The sequence below is a fragment of the Arachis hypogaea genome, chromosome 6 (assembly GCF_003086295.3).
Source record: "Arachis hypogaea cultivar Tifrunner chromosome 6, arahy.Tifrunner.gnm2.J5K5, whole genome shotgun sequence".
NCBI lineage: Eukaryota > Viridiplantae > Streptophyta > Magnoliopsida > Fabales > Fabaceae > Arachis > Arachis hypogaea.
Genome location: NC_092041.1, coordinates 7,450,695 through 7,474,209, shown reverse-complemented (window position 1 = coordinate 7,474,209; position 23,515 = coordinate 7,450,695). Strand labels below are relative to the sequence as shown.

The 23,515-nt window shown below is 34.9% G+C and overlaps 2 protein-coding genes across 2 annotated transcripts; one reads left to right on the top strand and one right to left on the bottom strand.

The window, feature by feature from the left end:
* Positions 1 to 6,980: 6,980 nt before the first annotated feature.
* On the bottom strand, positions 6,981 to 12,089 carry LOC112695733 (uncharacterized). The gene is made up of 8 exons (XM_025748189.3): positions 11,444 to 12,089; positions 10,475 to 10,867; positions 9,935 to 10,306; positions 9,487 to 9,696; positions 8,566 to 8,937; positions 8,156 to 8,399; positions 7,922 to 8,069; positions 6,981 to 7,752 (listed from the first exon to the last, which is right to left on the bottom strand). Exons 1-8 carry the CDS (start codon positions 11,451 to 11,453, stop codon positions 7,375 to 7,377), a joined length of 2,127 nt encoding a protein of 708 aa, XP_025603974.1. The 5' UTR covers positions 11,454 to 12,089; the 3' UTR covers positions 6,981 to 7,374.
* A 5,877-nt stretch (positions 12,090 to 17,966) lies between these two features.
* On the top strand, positions 17,967 to 21,920 carry LOC112695728 (DEAD-box ATP-dependent RNA helicase 24). Its single transcript, XM_025748186.3, has 5 exons — positions 17,967 to 18,881; positions 19,064 to 20,292; positions 20,937 to 20,976; positions 21,208 to 21,622; positions 21,730 to 21,920. The coding sequence occupies exons 1-5, from the start codon at positions 18,269 to 18,271 to the stop codon at positions 21,773 to 21,775; spliced, it is 2,343 nt and encodes a 780-aa protein (XP_025603971.1). The 5' UTR covers positions 17,967 to 18,268; the 3' UTR covers positions 21,776 to 21,920.
* Positions 21,921 to 23,515: the final 1,595 nt, after the last annotated feature.

The window sequence follows — 23,515 nt, the reverse complement described above, 5'->3', positions numbered from 1 at the left end:
AGAAGAGAAACATAAATTATCGAACCTGATATGAAGAAACAATCCTAATCCTAAATCCTAAGAGAGAGGAGAGAACCTCTCTCTCTAAAAACTACATCTAAAACTAAAATTATGAATTATGAAAAGCATCTGAAGTCCCCTTCATTCCTCCAATTTGCAGTCTTTAATCTGTGTTTTCTGGGCTTGAAACTGGGCCGGAAATAGCCCAGGATTCGCTGTTTGCGAAATCTGCCACGCTGATTTTTGCAGATGCAACGCGTCCGCGTGAATGACGCGTTCTCATCGTCTATCTGTACGGCCACTATAGCAAATTATATATCAAATCGAAGCCCCGGATGTTAGCTTTCCAACGCAAGTGGAACCGCGTCATTTGGACTTCTGTAGCTCAAGTTATGGTCGTTTTAGTGCGAGAGGGTCAGGCTGACAGCTTTGCAGTTTCTCCAACTTCTTGTATTCCTTCCACTTTTGCATGCTTCCTTTCCATCCTCCAAGCCATTCCTGCCCTATAATATCTGAAAACACTTAACACACATATCAAGGCATCTAATGGTAATAAGAGAGGATTAAACATACGGAACTTAAGGCCAAAGAAGCATGTTTTCAATCAAAGCACATAATTAGGAAGGCAAATGTAAAACCATGCAAATAGTATGAATAAGTGGGTAAAGAGTTGATAAAATCCACTCAATTAAGCACAAGATAAACCATAAAATAGTGGTTTATCAGCTACCCGTTGCAAAGCCTTCCCAACAACCCTAACCAAAGCAGCAATGAAGTGGTTTGACAACTTGCCCCTCAAGTTGGTAACTAGCTTTAATGACTTGGCAAGGAAGTTTTTAACTAGATTCTCCATCTAGAAGGATAAAACAAAGCATGCTACGAGCCTGCTAGGAGTCAAGCAAGAGGTCGAAGAAACCCTCCTATACTACATGGAAAGGTTCAACAAGGCATGCTTGGTCAGAATCTCCCTACTGAAGCCATGATCATGGGATTGGTCAATGGCCTTAGAGAAGGATAATTCTCCCAGTCAATATCTAAGAGGGATCCATCTTCTCTAAATGAAGTCCAAGAAAGGGCAGAGAAATATATCAACATGGAAGAGAATTTTCGACTAAGGGAACCTTTTCCACGACCCAGCTCGTCCTATCCATCTCGTAAAAAAGAAAAAAAAAACAAAAAAGAAGGAAGACCAAACTCAGAAAAGCCCGAGAGGTACCACAACTACACCCCTCTAAGAGTCTTTCTAGTAGATGTTTACAGAGAAATATGCCACACGAAAAAGCTCCCACCTCCTCATCCAATTAAACATAAGAAGGTAGGAAGTCAGACTGAATACTGTCAGTACCATAAGCTCTATGGACATTCCACCAATGAATGCTATGACTTAAAGAATGTCATAGAAGGCCGATTAAACAGATATCTGGCAGATAGGTCGGACGACCCAACGAAAAGAAGGAGGGACGAAGAGAAAAGACAATAAGAGCATCCACCTTAAAACCCTAGAACGACACATACACATGATCTATTGGGGGTTTGCTGAAGGAAGAATGTCTAAATCATCACGAAAAAAGCATCTCAAAGAGGTATACCAAGTCGGGGAGGAAGTAAGAATACCTAACTTACCTACCATCTCGTTCACTAAAGAAGACGCCCAAGGGATAACACCCGGGCATGATGATCCCTTGGTGATAACGATGATTCTCGCAAACGCAAATCTCCATAGAACCTTGATAGACTAGGGCAGCTCGGCGGATATCCTATTCAAACCCGCTTTTGACAAGCTCGGGTTGGAAGAAAAGGACTTAAAGGCCTACCCAGACAACCTATTTAAACTGGGGGGGACACACCAATTCGATCGCTGGGGTACATCTCCTTATACACCACTTTCGGAAAGGGTGCCAGGTCGAAGACACTAAATATTGATTACATAGTGGTTGATGTAAATTCGGCGTATAATGCCTTAATAGATCGGACGATTTTAAACCGATTTGCAGTTGTCGTCTCAATACCTTACCTCTGCATGAAGTTTCTCACAGTGGAAGGGATCGCACTATTAAGGAAGATCAAAAGCTAACTCAAAAATGCTACAATGAAAGTCTTAATTTAAAAGGTAGTCCTAAGAGCAAAGAGGTCAATACGATTAAATTGGGTGGAGTCCAAACTCGAAAAGAACTACGCCCCCAACCTGGGGCAAGGTAGAGGAAGTACAAATCGGATATCACCCCAACAAAACAAAAAATATCGGAGCTAACCTGGAGGAAAGTCTAAAGGAACAACTCGTGGCGCTATTGAGAAAAAAATCTGACCTCTTCGCCTGGAAGACCTCCGATATGCCCAGTATAGATCTCGACCTAATGTCCCACAAACTCGCAGTGTATCTGGGCTCCCAACCTATTCAACAAAAGCGTCGAAAGATCGGACCAGAAAGGACACAGGTTGTGGAGGATGTGTGTCGATTACACCGATCTCAACAAAGCTTGTCCCAAAGATCCGTATCTCCTAAGCATTAACGCTCTAGTCGACTCAGCTTCAAAGTATCGATACTTATCTTTTATGGACGTCTACTCGGGGTACAACCAAATTTCAATGTACAAGCCAAATCAAGAGAAGACCTCATTCATAGCTCCAAAGGCTAACTATTGCTACATAGTAATGCCTTTCGGGTTAAAGAACACAGGAGCTATATACCAACGTCTAATGAACAAAGTTTTTTTCTCTCACTTGTGAAAACTTATGGAGGTGTAGATGAAATGCTCGTCAAAACCAAAGAGGACATGACCTTGTTGTCCAATCTCTTTGAGGTGTTCTCCACGATAAGGAAGCACGAAATGAGGTTGAACCCATCAAAATGCACTTTTGGAGTAGAAGTTGAAAAGTTCTTAGGGTTCATGCTAACCTAAAGAGGTATAGAAGACAACCCAAACAAGTGCCAGGCTATACTCGACATGAAGAGCTCGTCTTGTATTAAAGAAGTCCAACAATTAAATGGAAGGTTGGCAGCTCTCTCTAGATTTCTAGCCGGATCAGCTCTGAAATCACTCCCCCTATACTTAATCCTAAGAAAAAAAAGAAGCAATTCAAGTGGACCCCAGAATGCAAACAAGCCTTTCAGGACTTCAAAGCGTTTTTGTGATAGCTCCCAATACTTACCCGACCTATCAAAGAGGAAGAACTCGTGCTGTACTTGGCAGTAGAAAGCCGAGCTATAGCTTCAGCCCTAATCCAAGAAGATGAAAAGGGACAACAACTTATCTATTTTGTCAACAAAGCCCTACAAAGGGCAAAATTGAACTATCAAAAGATAGAAATGTTCGCTTATGCCCTTATCCTCACATCTTAAAGACTCCGACTTTACTTTCAGGCTCACACTATCAAAGTCCATACTAATCAGCCAATGAAACACATTTTACAAAAGACGGACTTGGCAAGGCAGATGCTACAATGGGCCATGGAATTGTCCGAGTTTGACCTAAAGTACGAAGCTCGGATGACAATCAAGTCCAATATCTCGCTGACTTCGTCGCTGAATACCCCAAAAGCCCAGGAGACCCAACTACCTAGAGCTTATATGTAGATGGGTCATCAAACAAAGGCGGAAATCGGACGGGTGTCATTTTAGAAAGCGACGAAGGAATCCGGATAAAACTCTCCTTAAGGTTCGAGTTTCCTACTTCCAACAATCAAGTAGAATATGAGGCATTACTCGCTGGCTTGAAGCTATATATATATATATATATTATATACTTGTATAAAAATATGTTTTAAGTGAATGTTGAACCAAAGATTTCTCACTAAATATAAAAGATTCTTAGTCTCTAAGAAAAAATTAGTAATTGATAATTTAATACATTTTTTTATGTAAAAGTCAATTTTATTTTAAATTATTATCAACTTATATAATAATATTACATGTTTTTTGTAATTTGCGGATAAAATTACTCGCGAATTAAAAATGAATAAAATTAAAATATTTTCAACCTGCATGCGAATAAAATTAGGATTAGGTTCAAATTCTCCTCTACTCTGTCTATTACCACTCTAATTATAGCAGGTAGGTAAATTAATAGTACAGTAATTTTTCTCTTATTCTATTCTCTATTGATAAAAAGTTCATTTTCTCATTAATTCTCTCCGTACTTCTATCACATATCCCTCTCTCAGTTCTGATCTTAAGTATGGTTTCTTCATGTATTGTTACCATAGTTAAACTCTGCCTCTAAATTTAAGGGTGACAAATGTCTTGGCTATCATAGACCTTACCACAATATAATAATATTTGAGTCAAAAAAAAATATATATATATATATATATATATATAAAATAATATTTGTTAATAACTTATGAGACGTTTTAGTGCAACATGTGATTAGTGAGGATAGTAGTTAAATTATTATTTTATATTTTTGTGGCTTGAAAGTTAGTTCTGCAAAACTTAAGATACTTATTATCATACCTAAATAATATTATTTAATTCATTAAAAGAAGTTAAAAATTAATATTTAATTTATAAATAAATAACTTTTAAATATTTAATATTTATCTTAGATAGGTTTGATAAATTCATCAACGCCAAATTAAAAGACCTAACGAATGAATATGCGAAATTACAATATCACCGCAACTAAGATCCAGTAAAGAACAATATATTGGAGAAGTAGCACATAATACTCATCAACACATGTGTTATAATAAAAATTCCTCAATATATATTGTTGTATTTCGTTGCTGAAAGATTACATGTTACAAATTTCAACGATAATACACCATAAAGAATTAGCAGCCATATATATATATGGCTACCATGTGAACCTCCTCCTCCTCCTCCACAAGCAGCACTAGTAATTATGAATTAAACAAGGAACTTGTTTTGGTTATTAACCCAGGCATTAAGGACTACCAAGGTTTTACTGACATGTTGACGAACATCATCAACAGCCTCCTTGGGAATAGGGTTGGTGACTTCCAATTCAGCGAAAGTATCATCGCAGGTTCTGCTGTAACTATTAACATTGCCGAACCTGTGGTAAGCATCAACCACGTTGTACTGCTTCACGAGCTCAATAGATTCATTGATGGTATCTACTGCGGAGTCATAGCACTCCTTGCAGACGTCCAGAGCACCCACTGGCTTCTTTTGGCTCTTCAGTAATTTGGCGATCTCAGCCACAACCTCCAAGGTGCGGTTGAGGGTGGCACTCATCTGAGTGTCAAGGACCTTGAGTGGATCCAATTGGCCCTTCACGAGTGGTACAATGGTTTCGGCACATAACCCAGGGTTCTCCACGCCATTGCAGAAATTATCGACCTGGGCCTTGATTTTTGCATCATCACCGTTAGCGTCGAGCTTGAGGTTCAAGTTCAAGCCGCTGAAGAAGCCGTTAACTGGATCGGTGGTTTCAAATGTGACCGTGACCGGGACGGGGGCCGGGGCGGGGGCTGGATTAGTGAACCAGATAGACTTCCCTGTGTATCGATAGGCATGGCCTGAAAGGAGGAGAGAGGAGAGTGTCACAATGAGGAGAAGGCTATTGTTATAAGCCATTGTCTTCTTTTTCTTTTGGAAAATATATTATTTAATTTATTCAAAAGAAATAGGAGGCAGGGCAAAAGATTTGCCTTGATTGAAAAAGGGAACTGGAGTGGGATTTTATAGTTTCACTTCGTTGCATCTATTTGCCCAAAATAGGTATGGGATAACCGTTATCCAGTTTTGTTGCAGTGATTATTGGTCGACATTGGCTGTGGTAGCTTTCTGTTCAAATTGGAAGGTGTACGTGTGTGGTAGGTACTGTGGTGTGTTTCTTGGTTTAAATTGTTAAAAGTTAGGAGTTGATGATAGGTTGGTAAATTAAGGAAAATTAATCTAAGTGTTAAGAAGATTTAGTTATTAAAAGAATTTTTTAATATTAAAATTATTAAGAAATTTTAATTTTTGAAATATTTAGAGAGAATGATGAAATTTTTTATATAAAATAATTATATTAAATTATTATTTATTTTTTTATACATATTTTTTAATTGTTTATTATATTTAAATTTTTATTATTATACTTTCATCTATAAAAAAAAAAATTACTATTTATATACTAAAATTAATCACTAAAATCAGTCACTATATATTTTATGTATAAATACATATGTTGTTTAATTTATTTTTAATATATATCTTGTATTTCAATATATATTTTATACTAGTAGTTAATTTAATAACTAATTTTAATATATAAAATTTAAAAAGAATTACTGCAACCTATTCATCCACTATTAGTAAATCTTCTAATAAACATATCTTAGCCAATATGATAGACATTGCATAAGAAAGAGCTTTCTCAATGAAATTGTTTGATAATTTTTTAAAAGAAATTTTTGATAATTTTATTTACCAAAGTCTATCTTTTATAGTTATAAATTAATTTTAATAATTGTATGATCAGATTTTTTAGTGTCATAATCTTTCATAGTTAATTTTAATACTTTACTCATTAATATAAGATCATATTAGACCTTTTAACTTTAGAAAACACAAATTAGCCTTGAAAATATCTTCATGGCACACTTAACTTTTCAAACTAAAAACAAAAACATATGATCCTTACTCTTTATCAAATACAAAGTAAAATGATTATACTTTTCGAAATCCCAACCACCTCAAAAAGAAAAACTTACAAATCTGGAAATAAGTGCATCAATGCATGTACCACCCAAAAAAAAAGAATGATATAAAATAAATTTTTGCCACAAATTAAAAAAAAAATTGATTTGCATTTTCATTTTCTTTTTATTTTCAGTGTTTTCACCTCTTATTTTTACTTTTTCCTTTACAAAATCTAAAAAACAAAAAGAGAAAATACTAAAAGCAAAAACGGAAAATGAAAAGACAAACCAATCGCACCCTAATATGTTTTAGCTTCTCCTCACAAACCCTTCAGAAGAGAATGAGATATGGTGGTTTACCATAAATGATGGCAAATGGCCAAATGTTACCACGAAGAAATCCCTGTACGAATTCAATTAGAAAAATACAATACAACAAATACAAGTAATCATCCTTTGGTTCTTGTCAAGGATAAATAAAACTCTTGATGATCAATGTCAAGACTACAGTTAACAAATGAACCAGTTGGCTAATTTAGTTCTATTTATACAAGCTATATTAGCCAAACATCTTCAACTAACTCATTGCTAATGAAATTCTATCACTCTCAACAGCAACAAAAAGCTTCCATCATTTAGGAAAACTCCTGGGCTTATATTTTCACCTCTAGCCGTGGGACCAAAACAACTCGCTTAAATTATGAAATTAAATACTTTGGCACCTCGGTGGATTTGAGACTTGAGTCTAGCCTGCAGCCTCCATTTCTTTGGTGAAAACCTTCATCGTCCTTCATGAAGATCTTCAGAGAAAACTGCAGTCCTAGAAACATTTTCGTTCTCAAAGGCGCTTAGACCAGAGTAAGGACCTGAAGAGAACATTGAAGATGTTCCATCAAACTCAAAAGTGCTAGAGGACTGTCTCAGGTTTGCCCGTGTATTGGATGAGGGTATCATGGAATCCTGGTATTCTGTGATGCGCTGCACCATTTTAAGTGACTGCACCACTTCACCCATTGTTGGTCGTTGGTTTGCTTCAGGAGCAACACAAGCAGCAGCAATGGTGCAAACACGTACAAAATCTTCCTTTGGATACTTTCCCCCAAGTTTTGGATCAGCGATCTCTTCCAACCTGTCCTTGTCTCTAAGGATTGGCCTAGCCTGCAGGGAATAAAATACTTAAGAACTATCCAGCATTCCAGCATAAGAACTTAAAAGGGACAAATTAAAGGCTCAAATTGCAAAATATTCCCAATTGTTGAAAACAGAGAAAGATGCTTTGAAGCCGACTCGAATATTGAGGAATTGTGGGTGAAGATATGGAACCAACCCAAGTTACAAGGTTCTCTTGTCCAGTTGGCTGCGACATGTCCACAGGTTTCCTTCCAGTAAGCAGCTCCAGCAAGACAACCCCGTAGCTATAGACATCACTTTTAACAAGAAGGTGCCCGGTCATGGCATACTCAGGAGCTACATACCTGCCTCACATAAAAGTTCCATTTCATCTTAACTCTATATTCTGTGGAGATACAACAACTCTAACAAAGAATAGATCAATACTAACCCAAAAGTTCCCATGACACGAGTAGACAAGTAATTAGCTCTGCCTTCAGGTGCTTGCTTAGCAAGACCGAAATCTGCTACTTTAGCATGAAAGTTGTTCTCAAGCAATATGTTCGATGCCTTGAAGTCTCTGTGTATCACACAGGGTTGTGAGTCTTCATGGAGGTAACAAAGTCCTCTTGCAGCATCGAGCGCAATCTTCATTCTGGTGTCCCAATCCAAAGGACAATTGATTCCCAAGGGACCTGCATAAAACTCGGCCAAAATTTCCATCAGTGCACAAAGAAATATTTTATTATATATATATATATATATATATATATATATATTGGTGGTGGTGGGGAGGGAGGGAGGGTAAAAAGAGATTATATACTAAAACAAAAGAAAGAAAGATTTGAAAGATTATATTACCATGAAGCCAGGCCTCCAAACTTCCATTAGGGACAAGCTCATAACAAAGTAGATTTTGAGATGAATCACGATTGCTATAATATCCCACTAGTTTTACAAGGTTACGATGATGCAACCGGCTAAGCATCTCAACCTCGACAAGAAACTCTTTGTCACCCTGTTGCCCTCCACTAGTGAGTCTCTTTATTGCTACAGCAGTACCATCATTTAAGACACCTTTAAAAACTCTACCAAACCCTCCTTCTCCAAGTACACTTGCAGGTTCAAAATTGTTTGTTGCCTCTTTAAGTTCTTCATATGCAATAAACCTTGTGCTAGATGGATGGGGAAGCGAACCCACAGCTGAAACAGTACTTTCTGTCCTCGGCTTTTCTGGAGGAGTGAGACAAAAGTTAGTGGCAGGGACATGACCTTGAAACTTTTAAAAACTAAAACTAGTACTATAAGTCTTTTATCCATATAGCCAGCTTAGTTGTTATAACACTATCATTATCAGTGCTACAACAGACACGAGCACCATTAGCTTTCAAAGTTCATTAGCAGCAGCCAGCAGGCATATCATTTCTTAATAATAATAATAATAATAATAATAATAATAATAATAATAATAATAATACATATATAATCTCTATGTTATGATCTACCCTTTATTGTTTAGAAAACAAATCATGCCCAGGTAATAACCTAAGCAGGAATTAAGTTTCTCAACAAACTACTATTTCTTTCTTTTTCTTCTTCTTATCTCTTTGCATGGATCAATTTGCAGAATTCTTCATATCCAAAAATAAATAAATTAAAGTTTAAAGGTGGCCAAACATAATCCAAAGAGACTTCCACCATCTCCTAGTTGTCATAGAAATGAAATTACTATCAAGATTATACTAGTTTTAAACAGAAAGATATACAAATAGAGATATTTACCACTTTCAACAGGAGGTTCTTTTGCCTTCGGCAACAATGTACATAAACAAAGTACAAGTATAGATATGATCGCAATGAAGAGTAAGCCTATAGCAATTCCAAGTATAAGAAACAAATTTGAATGCCTTCCACTATTTGATGAACTTGATGATTCAGCAGTAGGTGAGTGATACAGAGGAGTATTCACAGGTGATGCAGCAAAAGCAGGAGCTGCATTAAGATACAAGCATGTTTAAAATTATGTGCCAAGTTGCCAACTCACAAACACAGATCAATAACTTGTATCGCTTAATTTGAATCATGAAATTAAAATAAATGGCATTATGAATAAAATAAATATGTAAAATCTTATCTGCTTGATTATTAATTTCAATTATCATACACACCAAATCATTGTGATTACTAAACAGTAATTAAATATTTTAGAATTACAGAGGCCTGGTGTTACCTGGAGAAGGAGGCGGTGGTTGAAACCAAGTTATATTGATGACTTTGTAGTCACCCACTAATTTAGGGTCCAGTTGAATCTTATGCATTGAAAGTGACGAGTTTATCTTAGCTGCTTCGCTGGCAGAGAAACCGATCCCTTTATATGGTGTAATATCCATTGACATATTTAATGTTGATAAACCGATTACATAGAAATTTATCAGCTCAATCTGGGTGCTGCGTAGCCCAAGATGAGTAGCTAACTCATCAAGAAAATCATTCCAAGTACGACTTTGAGAAACATTCAAAAGCAGAAGGTCTAGCTTTATTGGATAGACACACTGGCAACTCTTACTGCCTCGTTTCAATACCATGTCTTGTTTACAACAATCTGGATGAATAAAATAAGCAACTGTCATTATGGGCTTCTGCCTCAAAGTTCACAAAAAAGAAAAAAAGAAAGATAATTTAATGCCAATATTTGGAATTAAACAGCTAGGTACATCATCAGGGCATATATCATTTTTTGGAAAATGACACAACAACAACATTAGCTTACTGGAAACATAAGGGGCCAATGGTGGCTGAGCCAAAGCAGAAGGTGTTGCAGCTCCAGCAGAATGTACAGGAGCAATATCTTTAAATCCAGAAATCGGAGGTTGTAATTCAGTCTTCTTCTTGAATGGTACGGAGAAATGTGAACTTCCAGGGGGATGACTAGTACTCATTAAAGGACCATATGAAGGAGGATTGGCTGGTGAAACTGCTACAACTGGTGTACCATGAAAGGAGAAATGCTTTGACCCGTGGTCATCTACTAGTAGTGGTCTGTCTGAAGCTAACGATGGGGGTTGGGGTCCTATATCACTTGCACCAGACTCAATAACAAACAACAAGCAGAATAACACGAGCAACCATTTCAGCAACAGGCCTTGAACATTCTTCAATAAACCTACATTATCAGTAAAAACAAAATCAAGGACACTAAAGACTCACGATTTTAGAATCACATACCCTGATAGCTTCTTATGCAGAATCAGTCCCTAGAAGCAAAGGTTTTTTTTTTTTTACCTTGAAACTCTCAAAGTTAAATGAAATGAACAAACAAACAAAAAAAAATTGCATTTCAAAATTTCAACAGGCTACTATCCTGCAGATACAAATGAACAAGCATACTGAACATTTTTCCGCACACATATTCTTCTTCAGGTAATCTTAGATACACTACGACCGAAAAATGGGTCATCAATTAGCAAGGCATCTAAGCATGCATCAAAACCTGGACAAAGCTTTGCTTAAATTATGCACATCCATAACACCATATATGAACCAATTTCACAAGATTAACTACAGAACCAAGCTCTATAAGGCGCGAATTCAAACAGCTCCTACTCCAACTGTGGCATTAGCAGTGCTTTTTTGCCTATAGCTAAAGATTACTTTGCTGGTTCCTTGGTATGCTGGTTCACACAAACAACTAAACCTAGAGGGAAAAAAATAATAAAAAGAAAAAAACATGTATTATTACCGATAGACATGAGCGACGCCGTTGATTGCTTTAAAAGTGGTTCAGATCTAAGCAATTGGGAAGAAAAATCAACGGCGAGGAGCAGCAGAAGGCGACACTACGAGCAAGCTCCACTTGTCACTGAAACCGAAGGTGGATCCAAACCGAGAAAGAATTTCATCAACGATAGAGTTATCCCGGCATCAAATAGTAGCGAGTTGCTCCGAGTCAAGCTAACCATTGCTGAGTCGAATCGGACTAGGAAGAAATTGTGATGTTATGATACGAGTGTGCGTCACCACTCACCACCTCACTAACTGCTACTGCTACTACTACTACAGTACTTCTTCCCTCGCCACTGCCAACTGCAGAGTTCCCCAGTTTTTTTTTATGTGGATCGGTTTTTTTTTTAAGAAAAATGTTTTTTATTTTTATTTTTTATATTTTGTTTCCGTTGCGTGCGGGAGCAGGGAGATATGAAGGGGAAGGGAGGGTTTTAAAAGCGGGGACCCTAACCCAACCCAACCCCCACTAAGGGGATAAAGGGAACAAACTAACGGTTAGGGGCTAATGTGATGTAACTAGGGAGGGGCGCGTGTGCCTCATCTTCATTTTTCAATCACTTTTGCAGAAGTTAGGGTAGTGCTTAGCGTGGTTTCGGTGCAGTGTGTTCCTCATTCCATTATTAACCGTTTATCAACGGTCATATGGGCATAGCCAATGTAATGTGCTATTCGCTTTGACTTTATTCTATTCCCATTTGCCCATGCCCCATAGAAATATTGCATCATTCCACGTTCTTCGGTGGGGTATGAATTAGGTTCTGGGTTGTCCCAATATTTGAGTGATTTGGGCCTTTATTTTCAAGAATTTGTCCTTGCACTCATTAATTTATTTATTTATTTATTATCAACGGGATACTAATACAGTAATACAAGGTCTTCTAAATTCAACTTTGATCAAGCTCCTTTCGTATCAATTGATAAATGATAAACTATAATTAGTTGAAAAAAAATTATCAAAACCTACCACCATGCACGAATTTGGGCCATCGTTGCGAGCATTTAGCGCGATTTGAGAGCATATGTTAATAGTTATCTGAATATGATAGGGCATTAATGTGTATTCCCTTTTATGGTTGATTTTGTTTGATCAATGTCAATTTTAGGATTTAATATGCTTAATATTCTAATTTATGAGGCCTATAATATATATGATGTTACATTTTTATATTCGACCCCTGAAAATTATCTCAAAAGAACAACGAGATCCTCAAGAAAAAAAATATTTAACCCGATTCCTAATATTTTTTTGATTGATTAGTCTTTGTGAAAAAAAAATAACATTGACTTTTTTTAGCACAGGAACTCATCCGTCCTATAAAAATAAAGCTCAGAGATCAAATTACTATTTTTTTTTGTCAAGAATCTTGTTATCTTTTGAGGTAAATGGGCTAGAAGTGAGCCGAGTTGAGCCGAGCTAGACCAAGCTCGCCGAACTTGAGCTTGGCTCATGGCTCAACTCATTAACAATCGAGCCTATTTCTTAAGTTCAAACTCGACTCACCGAAAGCTCACGAGCTGGCTCAAATAATAGAAACATAAATACAAAATCTATAATTTTATATCAACAAATTATAACTTATATATTTTAAAAAATATTTAAAAAGAACAATTTTATATATTGTTTATCTATCAATAAATATTTTATTTATGTCCTACATCAAAATTATATGTAATGAATAAATATAAAATTTTTAAATAATTATGATTATTAATATATATATATATAATTATATATTACTATTTCATATGTATATATATAATATTAAAAGTGTAGACTAAATGCATATATATATATATATATATATATATATATATATATATATATATATATATAAAATCGAGCCATCTCACGAGCTAATGAGCTGAATTTATCCAAGCTCAAGCTTAGCTCATTTAATTTATGAACTCAATTCCAGACTCAAATTTGGTTCACTAGCTCACGAACTTAGCTTATCGAGCTATTAATGAGCCAAACTCAAACTAGCTCATGAACTGGCTTGACTCACTTTCAACCTTAGAGATAATTATAAGAGGTTATTTTAAATTTTTCTCTTATAATTATAATATTTGGCAGAAAGACACTTGCTCTATCTAACGAATGATCAAAGCCAAATTGCGAAGGAAAAATTATTAGTTTTAATGAATGACCAGCAGCATCTTACTCATGCTACATTACCCGATTTTTATAGTTAACTAATGTGTAAATGTATGGTATATGTTGACTCGAAAGTACATGTGGAAGGAAAATATTTTACAATTTGGTTTAGATATCTTTAACCCTTTAGATATTCATATAGATATCACAATTTAATAATTTGTATAAATAAGTTATCATCACATTTATTAAATGCATATGTAATTTATGGTATACAGATAAATTGATTAAATAACGCAATCTTATTATATCTACTACAAGAGAATATGTTTTTTCATAATATATATCAGGTCTTTGTGAAAAATCTTGTGTCATAAGTCCAAGTTTTATAGTGTACAACTTCATTTTTTTCATTTCGTTTTCTCACAAATACCCATCTGTATCCAACAGATTTTACATCTTTTAGTATATGGATTATAAGTTCAAATACTTCATATTTTACAAGTGAGTCTAACTTAACATTCATAGCTTCTTCCTATTTTGGCCAACCATTACTTTATCGACATTCTTTGACCATTCTTAGTTCAAGATCCTTACTTTCATACATAATGTGTAATGTCACATTATATACAAATATTTCATTAACAATTGTTTTATTTCGGTTCAATTTTTCTCTTGTAAAGATATAATTTATCGACATCTTATCATTTTCAAAATTTTAAGAATTTACAGGTACTTGAACGTCTTCAGACGTCAAAATCATATTACTATATCTTTATCTTTTTCAATAGAAATAATATTTACCTTTTTTCTTTTTTGAAAATTTTTTTCTTTAAAACTGACAGGCCTACCATACATTTGACATAAATTTATTTGGGTGAACATTTGTCCAATTGGGATATCAATTTAAATTGAGATATTTTAAACTGGTATATAGAATTTAGTTATTCTTTTCGTATCAGAAAATGTATCAAGCAATTCATTTTCTATTCTTTACAAATATATAATCTTTTGAACTTATAATTCACATTGTCCCAATTAAGTTCTTTTTCAAAAAGTTTATTTTTTCTCCCTAATATTAGAAATTTTGATTCATCCAAATGACAAACTACAAATCGGACTTTAAATACATCTCTAGTTTGTATCTCAAGATACCTCACTATAGAGAGAGAATCATATCCAACATATATCCCCAATTTTCTTTGGGGTCCCATTTTGGTACGATAAGACGGAACAATTGGAACATATATCGCACACGCGAATATTCTCAAATGGGAAATATTTAACTGCTGGCCAAAAGCTAATTACAGATGAGAGAATTTGTGGTAACTTGTTGGCCTTAAACGAATAAGTGTTGCAGCATATAAAATGGCATGCTCCCAAACAGAGATTAGGAGATGTGTTCTCATAAGTAACGGTCTAGAATCAATTGGAGCCACTTAATAAGTGATTTTGCTAGTCCATTTTGTATATGAATATAAGCTACTAGATGTTCAACACTTATACCATTGGCTACACAATAAGCATCAAAAGATTGAGAGGTGAATTCACCAGCATTATCAAGACGGATTGTTTTGATTGAATTTTCTGAAAATTGTGCTTTTAATCGAATAATTTGAGTAAATAATCTCACAAACGCCAGGTTGCAAGAAGACAATAAGCACACAACTATCTCGAAAATGCATCTAATAAGACCATAAAATATCTAAAAGATCCACATGGTAGATGAATAGGTCCACATATATCGATTTGAATCATTTATAATAATTCAGGAAACTTAAATCCAATCTTTACTGGTTATGACCTTAAAATTAGCTTTTTCTTGAGAATATGGAGTACAACAAAATTCACTAGATTTAAGAATTTTATGGTTTTTTAGTGAATGTCCGTGAAAATTTTCAATAATTCTCTATATCGTGGTTGTTTCAAGATGACCCAATCGATTATGCCAAATTGTAAATTCATTTAGACTAGTAAACTTTTGGTTTACAATGGCATATGATTCAATTGCACTAATTTTAGTATAATATAACCCAGAAGAAAGTGAATGTAACTTTTCTAATATAACATTTTTATTTGAATCATGAGTTGTGATATATAAGTACTCATGATTTTTGTCATTCACTGTTTCAATATGGTATCCATTTTGTCAAATATCTTTGAAACTCAACAAGTTTCTTAGAGATTAGTAGACAATAGTGCATTATTTATTATAAATTTTGATCCTCTAAAAAATAAAATTATAGTTCTTCCAAAGCCTTTTATCACATTGTCTGAACAAATAATTGTATTAACACCTTTTTTGTATAAGATGAGTAAAATATATGTTACTTTTGAGAATGATATACGAACTTGCATTATCTACAAGGCAAATATCTTCATTATATGTTTTTGCCATTTTCTGTGTCTTCTTAAATTTTGATTGGAGTCTAAGGAAGAGAAAATAAATATAAAATAGAGAAGTGTAAATAGAAAATTCTAGTATTAATATTCACTAATATTATTATCTCGATATAATAGATAATTCATGCATTGCTTGATGATTTACTTTCGTACATATACAGAGAGAGATATTTTATTGAATTTGAATCCTCTAAATTTTGAATCCTCACTTTAGAGAGTAATGTGTGATCTTTCACAATTTATTTTATAGGTGGGACCAAGAGAAAAAATGAGAGAGAGACTATTTAAGGGTAAAAGATCACACCTTATCTTCTAATGTGAAATTCAAAATTTAGAGAATCTAAATTCTTTTTTATTAGTCTTGTATGTATCAATTGTCTCTAAGGTTTTGAGAACCGGACCGGTCATCGAACCGTTCTAGTTACTAGTTCACTAATTCATTGGTCCAACCGGAAAAATCGTTTTAGAATAAAATAATAAATAAATTATAAATAAACATTCTAAAATATAATTATAATCTAATATAAATCTTAAAATATTTTCGAAATTTAAAACACTACATAAAATATCATCAACCTAATCCATATGATATTATCAAAATACAAACTAAAAAATTAAATAGTAAAAAAACATATCTAAATATTAAATCCCAATATCATGAGTTATCAATCATCAAAATTCGCAAGAACTTGTTGCAAATTTGCTTCGGTGGATTAGGATTAGGATTAGCAACATCATTCGAAATTAATAAAAGTTTTATTAATCTCTATTTGATTAATACTATTATCCATAACTGAAATTAATAAAAATTTTATTAATTAAAATAAAATTAAAGACCAGTCACAGCACAATGAAAAATCAAAAAATTATCAACATGACCATCTCTAAATTCTACCACCAACATTTAGCAACAAATAAAGCCAGCAAAACCAGCAATAATTAGAAGCCAACAACTACAAATCAAAGCAAAACGAGCAACTACAAAACAAAGAAGTATCCATAATTTTCATTCAGCAACAAATAGGGCATTCAACAACAAAAATTAGCAATCAACAACAAAGTGTCATTAATCAAATCCATATGATCTTATCAAAATACAATATCAAAAGTTAAATAGTAAAAAGAAATATCTAAATATTAAAAACCAATATGAAGATTTATCAATCATCAAAATTCATAAATTAGAAGAATCTTGTGACTGACTATTATTCGAACTAGGTGGATTAGGATTAGCAGAATCATTTGAATCAGGAGGATTAGCAGACAAATTATTACTCAAATAGGCATTATTAGCAACTGCTTCTTGATTAATACTTTCATCCATAACTAAAATCAATAAATCATAATCCAAATTAAAAACAGCAACAGAACGGCTAGAAATCCAATAATCATCCATAAGACGATAGAACAGAATCAATAATAAATCGATCGGATTTCGGTTCGGTCTGATCGACCGGTTCTCATCCGATTCAACAATTTTTTTTGTTTTTTTGATTATCGGTTTTATATACCTGACCAGATCGTTAATACTGCCGGTTCGCAATTAAACTGGTCCGATTTTCAGAACATTGATTGTCTTTGACTATATCCCCTATTTATACACGTACAAAGTTAACTTTTTTAACTTTTGAAAAATTTGTACCGTCTATTATTAAAGATTGAACCGCCTAAATAATTTTGATTAGAGGAATAAATAATGGGTGTTTATTAGATTGTTATCCATATTACAACACTTGCCTCGATTTTTTTTTTGTCAATGGATTAGACAACTCCCAATCCTAGATTACACAACACACCCACTCACATACAGACTAAAAGTTCTATCACTACCCAGCTATAGCTGGGATTCGAACCTGAGATGTGGCTTCTACTAGGCCAACACTTGCCTTGATTTTTTGGATGTCAATTCTTTGATATGGGCCTACTTTGTCCTGGTCTAGGCCTGCCAAGTTTTGTTTGGGCTTCAATTATTTCGGGTACTAACCAACCAAACTGTCGACCCGCTATTCAATCATCACCTCTTTTCCTTAACCAGAAATTGGTGCCCCAAATTGCTGGTTCCAACTTCCACCCCACACACCGACCCTTCACTCCTCGCTGCTTCAATACTCACTATGCAAACACTCGAACCCGCCAAATTCCATTTCTCACAAACCTAATTTTCTTCTCATTATTATACACTATTTATTATTTTCTTTTCCTGCATCATCTTCTTCAGCTTCCCGGAAGCTCAGCTAGGGTTTTGTCATCCTCTGCGTTTCTTTTCTGCAACAAATCGAAACCATGTCGAAGAGGAAGTTCGGATTTGACGGTTTCGGCATAAACCGCCAATCCACCTACAACTTCGAGCGATCCCAAGCTCCTCAGCGCCTCTACGTCCCTCCCTCTTCACGCCACGGCCACGACAATTACGAGGACACCGACCTCGACAACATCGATTACGACGACAACGACGCCGCCGGAAACGACAACAAAGCTGCCGGCGATGGCGGAGGTGGCAATAATGGTGGCGACGAGGAAATCGATCCGCTGGACGCCTTCATGGAAGGGATTCACGAAGAGATGAGGACGGCGGCGCCTCCGAAGCCAAAGGAGAAGGCAGAGGACAGGTACAAGGACGATGAGGAGGATGATCCAATGGAGAGCTTCTTGAGGGCGAAGAAGGACCTAGGGTTGACGTTGGCCTCGGAGGCTCTGCACGCTGGCTACGATTCTGATGAAGAGGTTTATGCTGCTGCTAAGGCTGTGGATGCCGGTATGATAGAGTATGATTCTGATGATAATCCTATAGTTCTTGACAAGAAGAAGATCGAACCCATTCCTCCACTTGATCACAGTTCTATTGACTATGAGCCCTTCAATAAGGATTTCTATGAGGAGGCACCTTCAATTTCAGGTAATTCCGGACCCTAATTATATCGATAATGTATTACTTGTTTGCTTATTTTTATGATGCTTTAATGGCTAAAACCAAACTCTATTTGCATAATTGTTAATGTTAAAAAGTAGTAATAATTATAATGGAAGAGGGTGGCATTGAGGTGTGTCCTGCGAGTTAACTGAGATTTTCCCCTTCAGGTATGAGTGAGCAAGATGTCACTGAGTACCGGAAGAGTTTGGCTATTCGTGTGTCGGGATTTGATGTGCCTAAGCCAATAAAGACATTTGAGGACTGTGGGTTCTCTCAGCAAATTATGGGTGCTATAAAGAAACAAGGTTATGAGAAGCCAACGTCTATACAGTGCCAAGCTTTACCAGTTATTCTTTCCGGTAGAGATATCATTGGCATTGCAAAAACTGGTTCTGGTAAAACTGCTGCTTTTGTGCTTCCTATGATTGTGCATATCATGGATCAGCCTGAACTTCAGAAGGAAGAGGGTCCTATAGGAGTTATATGCGCACCTACAAGAGAATTGGCACATCAGATATATCTTGAGTCCAAGAAATTTGCAAAAGCATATGGTATACGTGTGTCTGCTGTCTATGGTGGAATGTCAAAACTTGAACAGTTCAAAGAACTCAAGGCAGGTTGTGAGATAGTAGTTGCCACCCCTGGGAGATTGATAGACATGCTAAAAATGAAGGCCTTGACAATGACTAGAGCAACTTACCTGGTGCTTGATGAGGCTGACCGGATGTTTGATCTTGGATTTGAGCCACAAGTAAGGTCCATTGTTGGTCAGATTAGGCCGGATCGTCAGACTTTACTTTTTTCTGCGACAATGCCTCGTAAAGTTGAAAAGTTGGCTAGAGAGATCCTTAGTGATCCTGTTAGAGTAACAGTTGGGGAGGTGGGAATGGCAAATGAAGACATTACTCAAGTTGTCCATGTAATTCCTTCTGATGCTGAAAAATTGCCTTGGCTTTTGGAGAAGTTGCCCGAGATGATCGATCAAGGTGATGTCCTAGTATTTGCTTCCAAGAAGGCTACTGTGGATGAAATTGAATCACAATTGGCTCAGAGAGGCTTTAAAGTTGCTGCCCTGCATGGTGATAAAGATCAAGCTTCTCGCATGGAAACTTTGCAGAAGTTTAAAGCTGGTGTCTACCATGTGCTTATTGCAACTGATGTTGCTGCTCGTGGTCTTGATATCAAGTCAATTAAATCTGTGGTAAACTTTGATATTGCAAAAGATATGGATATGCATGTCCATCGGATTGGGAGAACAGGCCGTGCTGGTGACAAGGATGGGGTTGCATACACTCTTATAACTCAAAAAGAAGCACGCTTTGCTGGCGAACTGGTGAATAGCTTGATTGCTGCTGGTCAGAATGTATCCATGGAGTTGATGGATCTTGCTATGAAGGTAATTATACCCCTTAATTGTTTCAACAATATTTTATACCTTGATGTTTATACAATTTGTCATGTTGTCCAAATATTTTGCCAATAGTTTGTAATTTTGCTGTTGGTTCATATCATTGAAAGATTCTATAGGCTCTCCTATTTATGACATTCTTGTATATTTTGTTGGTTCACTGCATGTGTTTTTGATATAATACCGCTACTTTGATGCCCATAATTAATTTTAACTAACACAGTTCTACGAGTGATTCCTCTTGGAGTATTTTGTTAAGAGGTTAAGGAGTTAACAAATGTGTAGTAAAATATATATTGTTAATTTTCTCATTATAGCTCCTTCATTGCAGCTACTTGGGTTGTTATATTGAAATTTGAATCCTCAAAAACTGTCTTAAATATTAAACATGTGGAGAAGAATATATCAATTCTCTTAGCCATATTTATTACTTATTAACACTATGGAGATACTGTAGTAATCTTGGAAGTGCTTGTCTCCTATAGTAATATATTTATTTTTACTCATTATTGTTCTTTGTTTTTAAAAACTCTGTTTTAATCTGGCTCTTAATGTTGAAGATTCTGTTTAAAAGTTCAGATTGCACCTGTGTCATGATTTTATTTGATAGCTGTTGCCTTGTATTTTAATAGGATGGGAGGTTCAGGTCAAAACGTGATGCAAGAAAAGGAGGTATGAGATAATACTTTACATTATATTATGTCTATGGAACAGTAACAGATTTGCTGAGCAGACAAAATTATTAAAAGAAAAAATTGGTGATGTGATTTTCTTGCAATGTACCACTTTATGCACTTGTCATAAGCTGCATTATTCCACCTTAACACAGTAGGACCGTGATGTGATGTCGGTTGTTGTTTGATTAAATAATCTCTATCTGAATTTGTTGTGTATTGTGCACAGGTGGGAAAAAAGGCAAAGGGAGAGGAGGAGGTGGTGGTGGTGGCGGTGGCGGCCGGGGTGTGCGTGGAGTTGATTTTGGCCTTGGTATTGGATATAATCCCGAGTCCAACAATGCTTCATCTAACACCCCTCCGAGCCGCTCTGCTGCTGTAAATTCTTTACGAACAGGAATGATGTCACAGTTTCGGAGTAGCTTTGTTGCTGCTTCCTCTAACTCCCAAAATCAAGGATACAATAACAATACAAGTATGGCTGCAAATAAGAGACCTGCACTTCGCGGTTTTGTATCTGGTGGATCAATTGGCGGGGATATAAATTCTCATAATAATGCTGCTTCACCCAGTCCTGCTACAGCAGCAGTAAACTCCGGTGGCCCAAATTCCGGTGTAAACCCTGCTCAGAACAACTCAAACAGGTTAGTAGTTTTCGAAGCTAAGTTTTTGAATTTTTATCTTTCTCTGAATTGCAACATGTTCAAACGATTTAGTTGCTGATAGAGCTCTTGTTTAACTTGTGCTGCAGCTCTAAACCCAGAGAAAGGAGGAGGCCATCAGGCTGGGATAGGTAGTTTCTTATTTGAGTGACATCACTCTCAAGTGTATCAATGTTTCTATATTTGTAGGTCGAGTCTTGATATGATTTTCTTTGTATAAATAATAATTTCTCAATGCTTTTTAGCCTAAATTATAGAAAGGTTGCTCTGTTCGGTTTTATTGTTGTTTTCAACTTTCTATTTAGACGAGAGTTTTGCAGAGCGAGAGAGCCGAATGCATGTCAATGATTACATTGATCAATTAATGCTACTAGGTACTAGCTACTAGCTACTACTACTGGGAAGGGAAATTTTGTACGATACACCACAATTATGCACCACATTTTTTATTTTTCAATTAGAAGTGATTAATAAACAATGACAGACGTAAAGGATTTTTTAATTTAAATTAAATAAATATAATATTTAGCGAAATGTGTAATATGTAGATAATTTATAATTTTAAAGGTTTTTTTTGTCAGATGTGTATGTGTATTTACTATTTAAAATTGTCTGTACGTTATATATTTCAATAAATATTGTATTTATTTAATTTAAATAAAAAATTCATAAAAAGAAAGATAAAAAAATGCATATATAAAAGAAAAAGAATAAACCGTATTTTTGATAAAACTTATCTTTACATTTTTTGGCCAAACGAATAAAAGAAAAGCTTTCTAGAATCAAGTATAAAAATTTATTTCTAAACAGTATTTTGATTATAAAGGAAAAAAAATACCTAGGTTCTATATTTATTCTTTTTGGCCAAACCAGAAAGAAAGTTAATGCGCTACTTGTACCAAAAACATTTTCCAAAATAAAAAACTAAACTCAGTACATAGGGCTGAAAGTGAATCAAGCTAGCTCATGAGTTAGTTCGAGTTCGATTTGATAATAGCTCAATAAACTAAACTCGTGAGCTAGTGAGCCAAGTTTGAATTTGGAATTGAGCTCATAAATTAAATAAGCTGAGCTTGAGCTTGGATAAGCTCAGCTTATTAGCTCGTGAGTTGACTCAATTATATATATATATATATATATATATATATATATATATATATATAAATATATTAATGATCTTAATTATTTAAAATTTTATATTTTTTTACATATAATTTTGATGTAGGACATAAATAAAAAAATTATAATTTATTGATATAAAATTATATATTATGTATTTATGTTTCTATTATTTGAGCTAGCTCGTGAGCTCGAGCCAACTCGTGAGCTTTCAATGAGCCGAGTTTGAGCTTAAAAAATAAGCTCGATTGTTAATGAGTCGAGCCGTGAGCCAAGCTCAATTTTTGTGAGTCGAGCTTGAGTTTGGTCTAGCTCGGCTCACTTCCAGTGCTGTTGAAGAATTGAATTCTTGTTAAGTGATTGTTTACCATTTATTAACTATGCCATATGCCATATTTCGTAGGTTAAAATTATGAGTAATGTTATACATTCAAGTCTATTTATTAATTAAATCTAACTGAATTAAATAATAAAATTTAAAATAATATTAGTTATAAATAATTTTTATTATGTTAGACTAATTTAGTTAAATTTAATTAATAAAAAGACTTAGATGTATAAAATTATTCTTTTATTTATTCTTTGGTATCAAAACCCTCGTTTGAAAAGGAGTATTGATTAGAAGTATTATATTGTCTTCCTCATGTGAGATAAATGAGATTTTTTAGCCCCAAGAAGAGTAACAAAAAGGGGGAAAATTTGTATTGAGACTTGAGAGAGATAACTACAAACTTTAATCAAAATTAACTGATTCGT

Bases quoted from the DNA above. Each gene is read 5' to 3' on its own strand.
- LOC112695733 (XM_025748189.3), bottom strand. The intron at 10,307-10,474 runs GTAAGCTAATGT...TTATTCATCCAG, and splicing joins ATTGGCCCCTTATGTTTCCA to ATTGTTGTAAACAAGACATG. The intron at 8,938-9,486 runs GTAAATATCTCT...TCACTCCTCCAG, and splicing joins AGAACCTCCTGTTGAAAGTG to AAAAGCCGAGGACAGAAAGT.
- LOC112695728 (XM_025748186.3), top strand. From the start codon at position 18,269: ATGTCGAAGAGGAAGTTCGGATTTGACGGTTTCGGCATAAACCGCCAA. The intron at 20,977-21,207 runs GTATGAGATAAT...TATTGTGCACAG, and splicing joins ACGTGATGCAAGAAAAGGAG to GTGGGAAAAAAGGCAAAGGG. The intron at 21,623-21,729 runs GTTAGTAGTTTT...CTTGTGCTGCAG, and splicing joins GCTCAGAACAACTCAAACAG to CTCTAAACCCAGAGAAAGGA.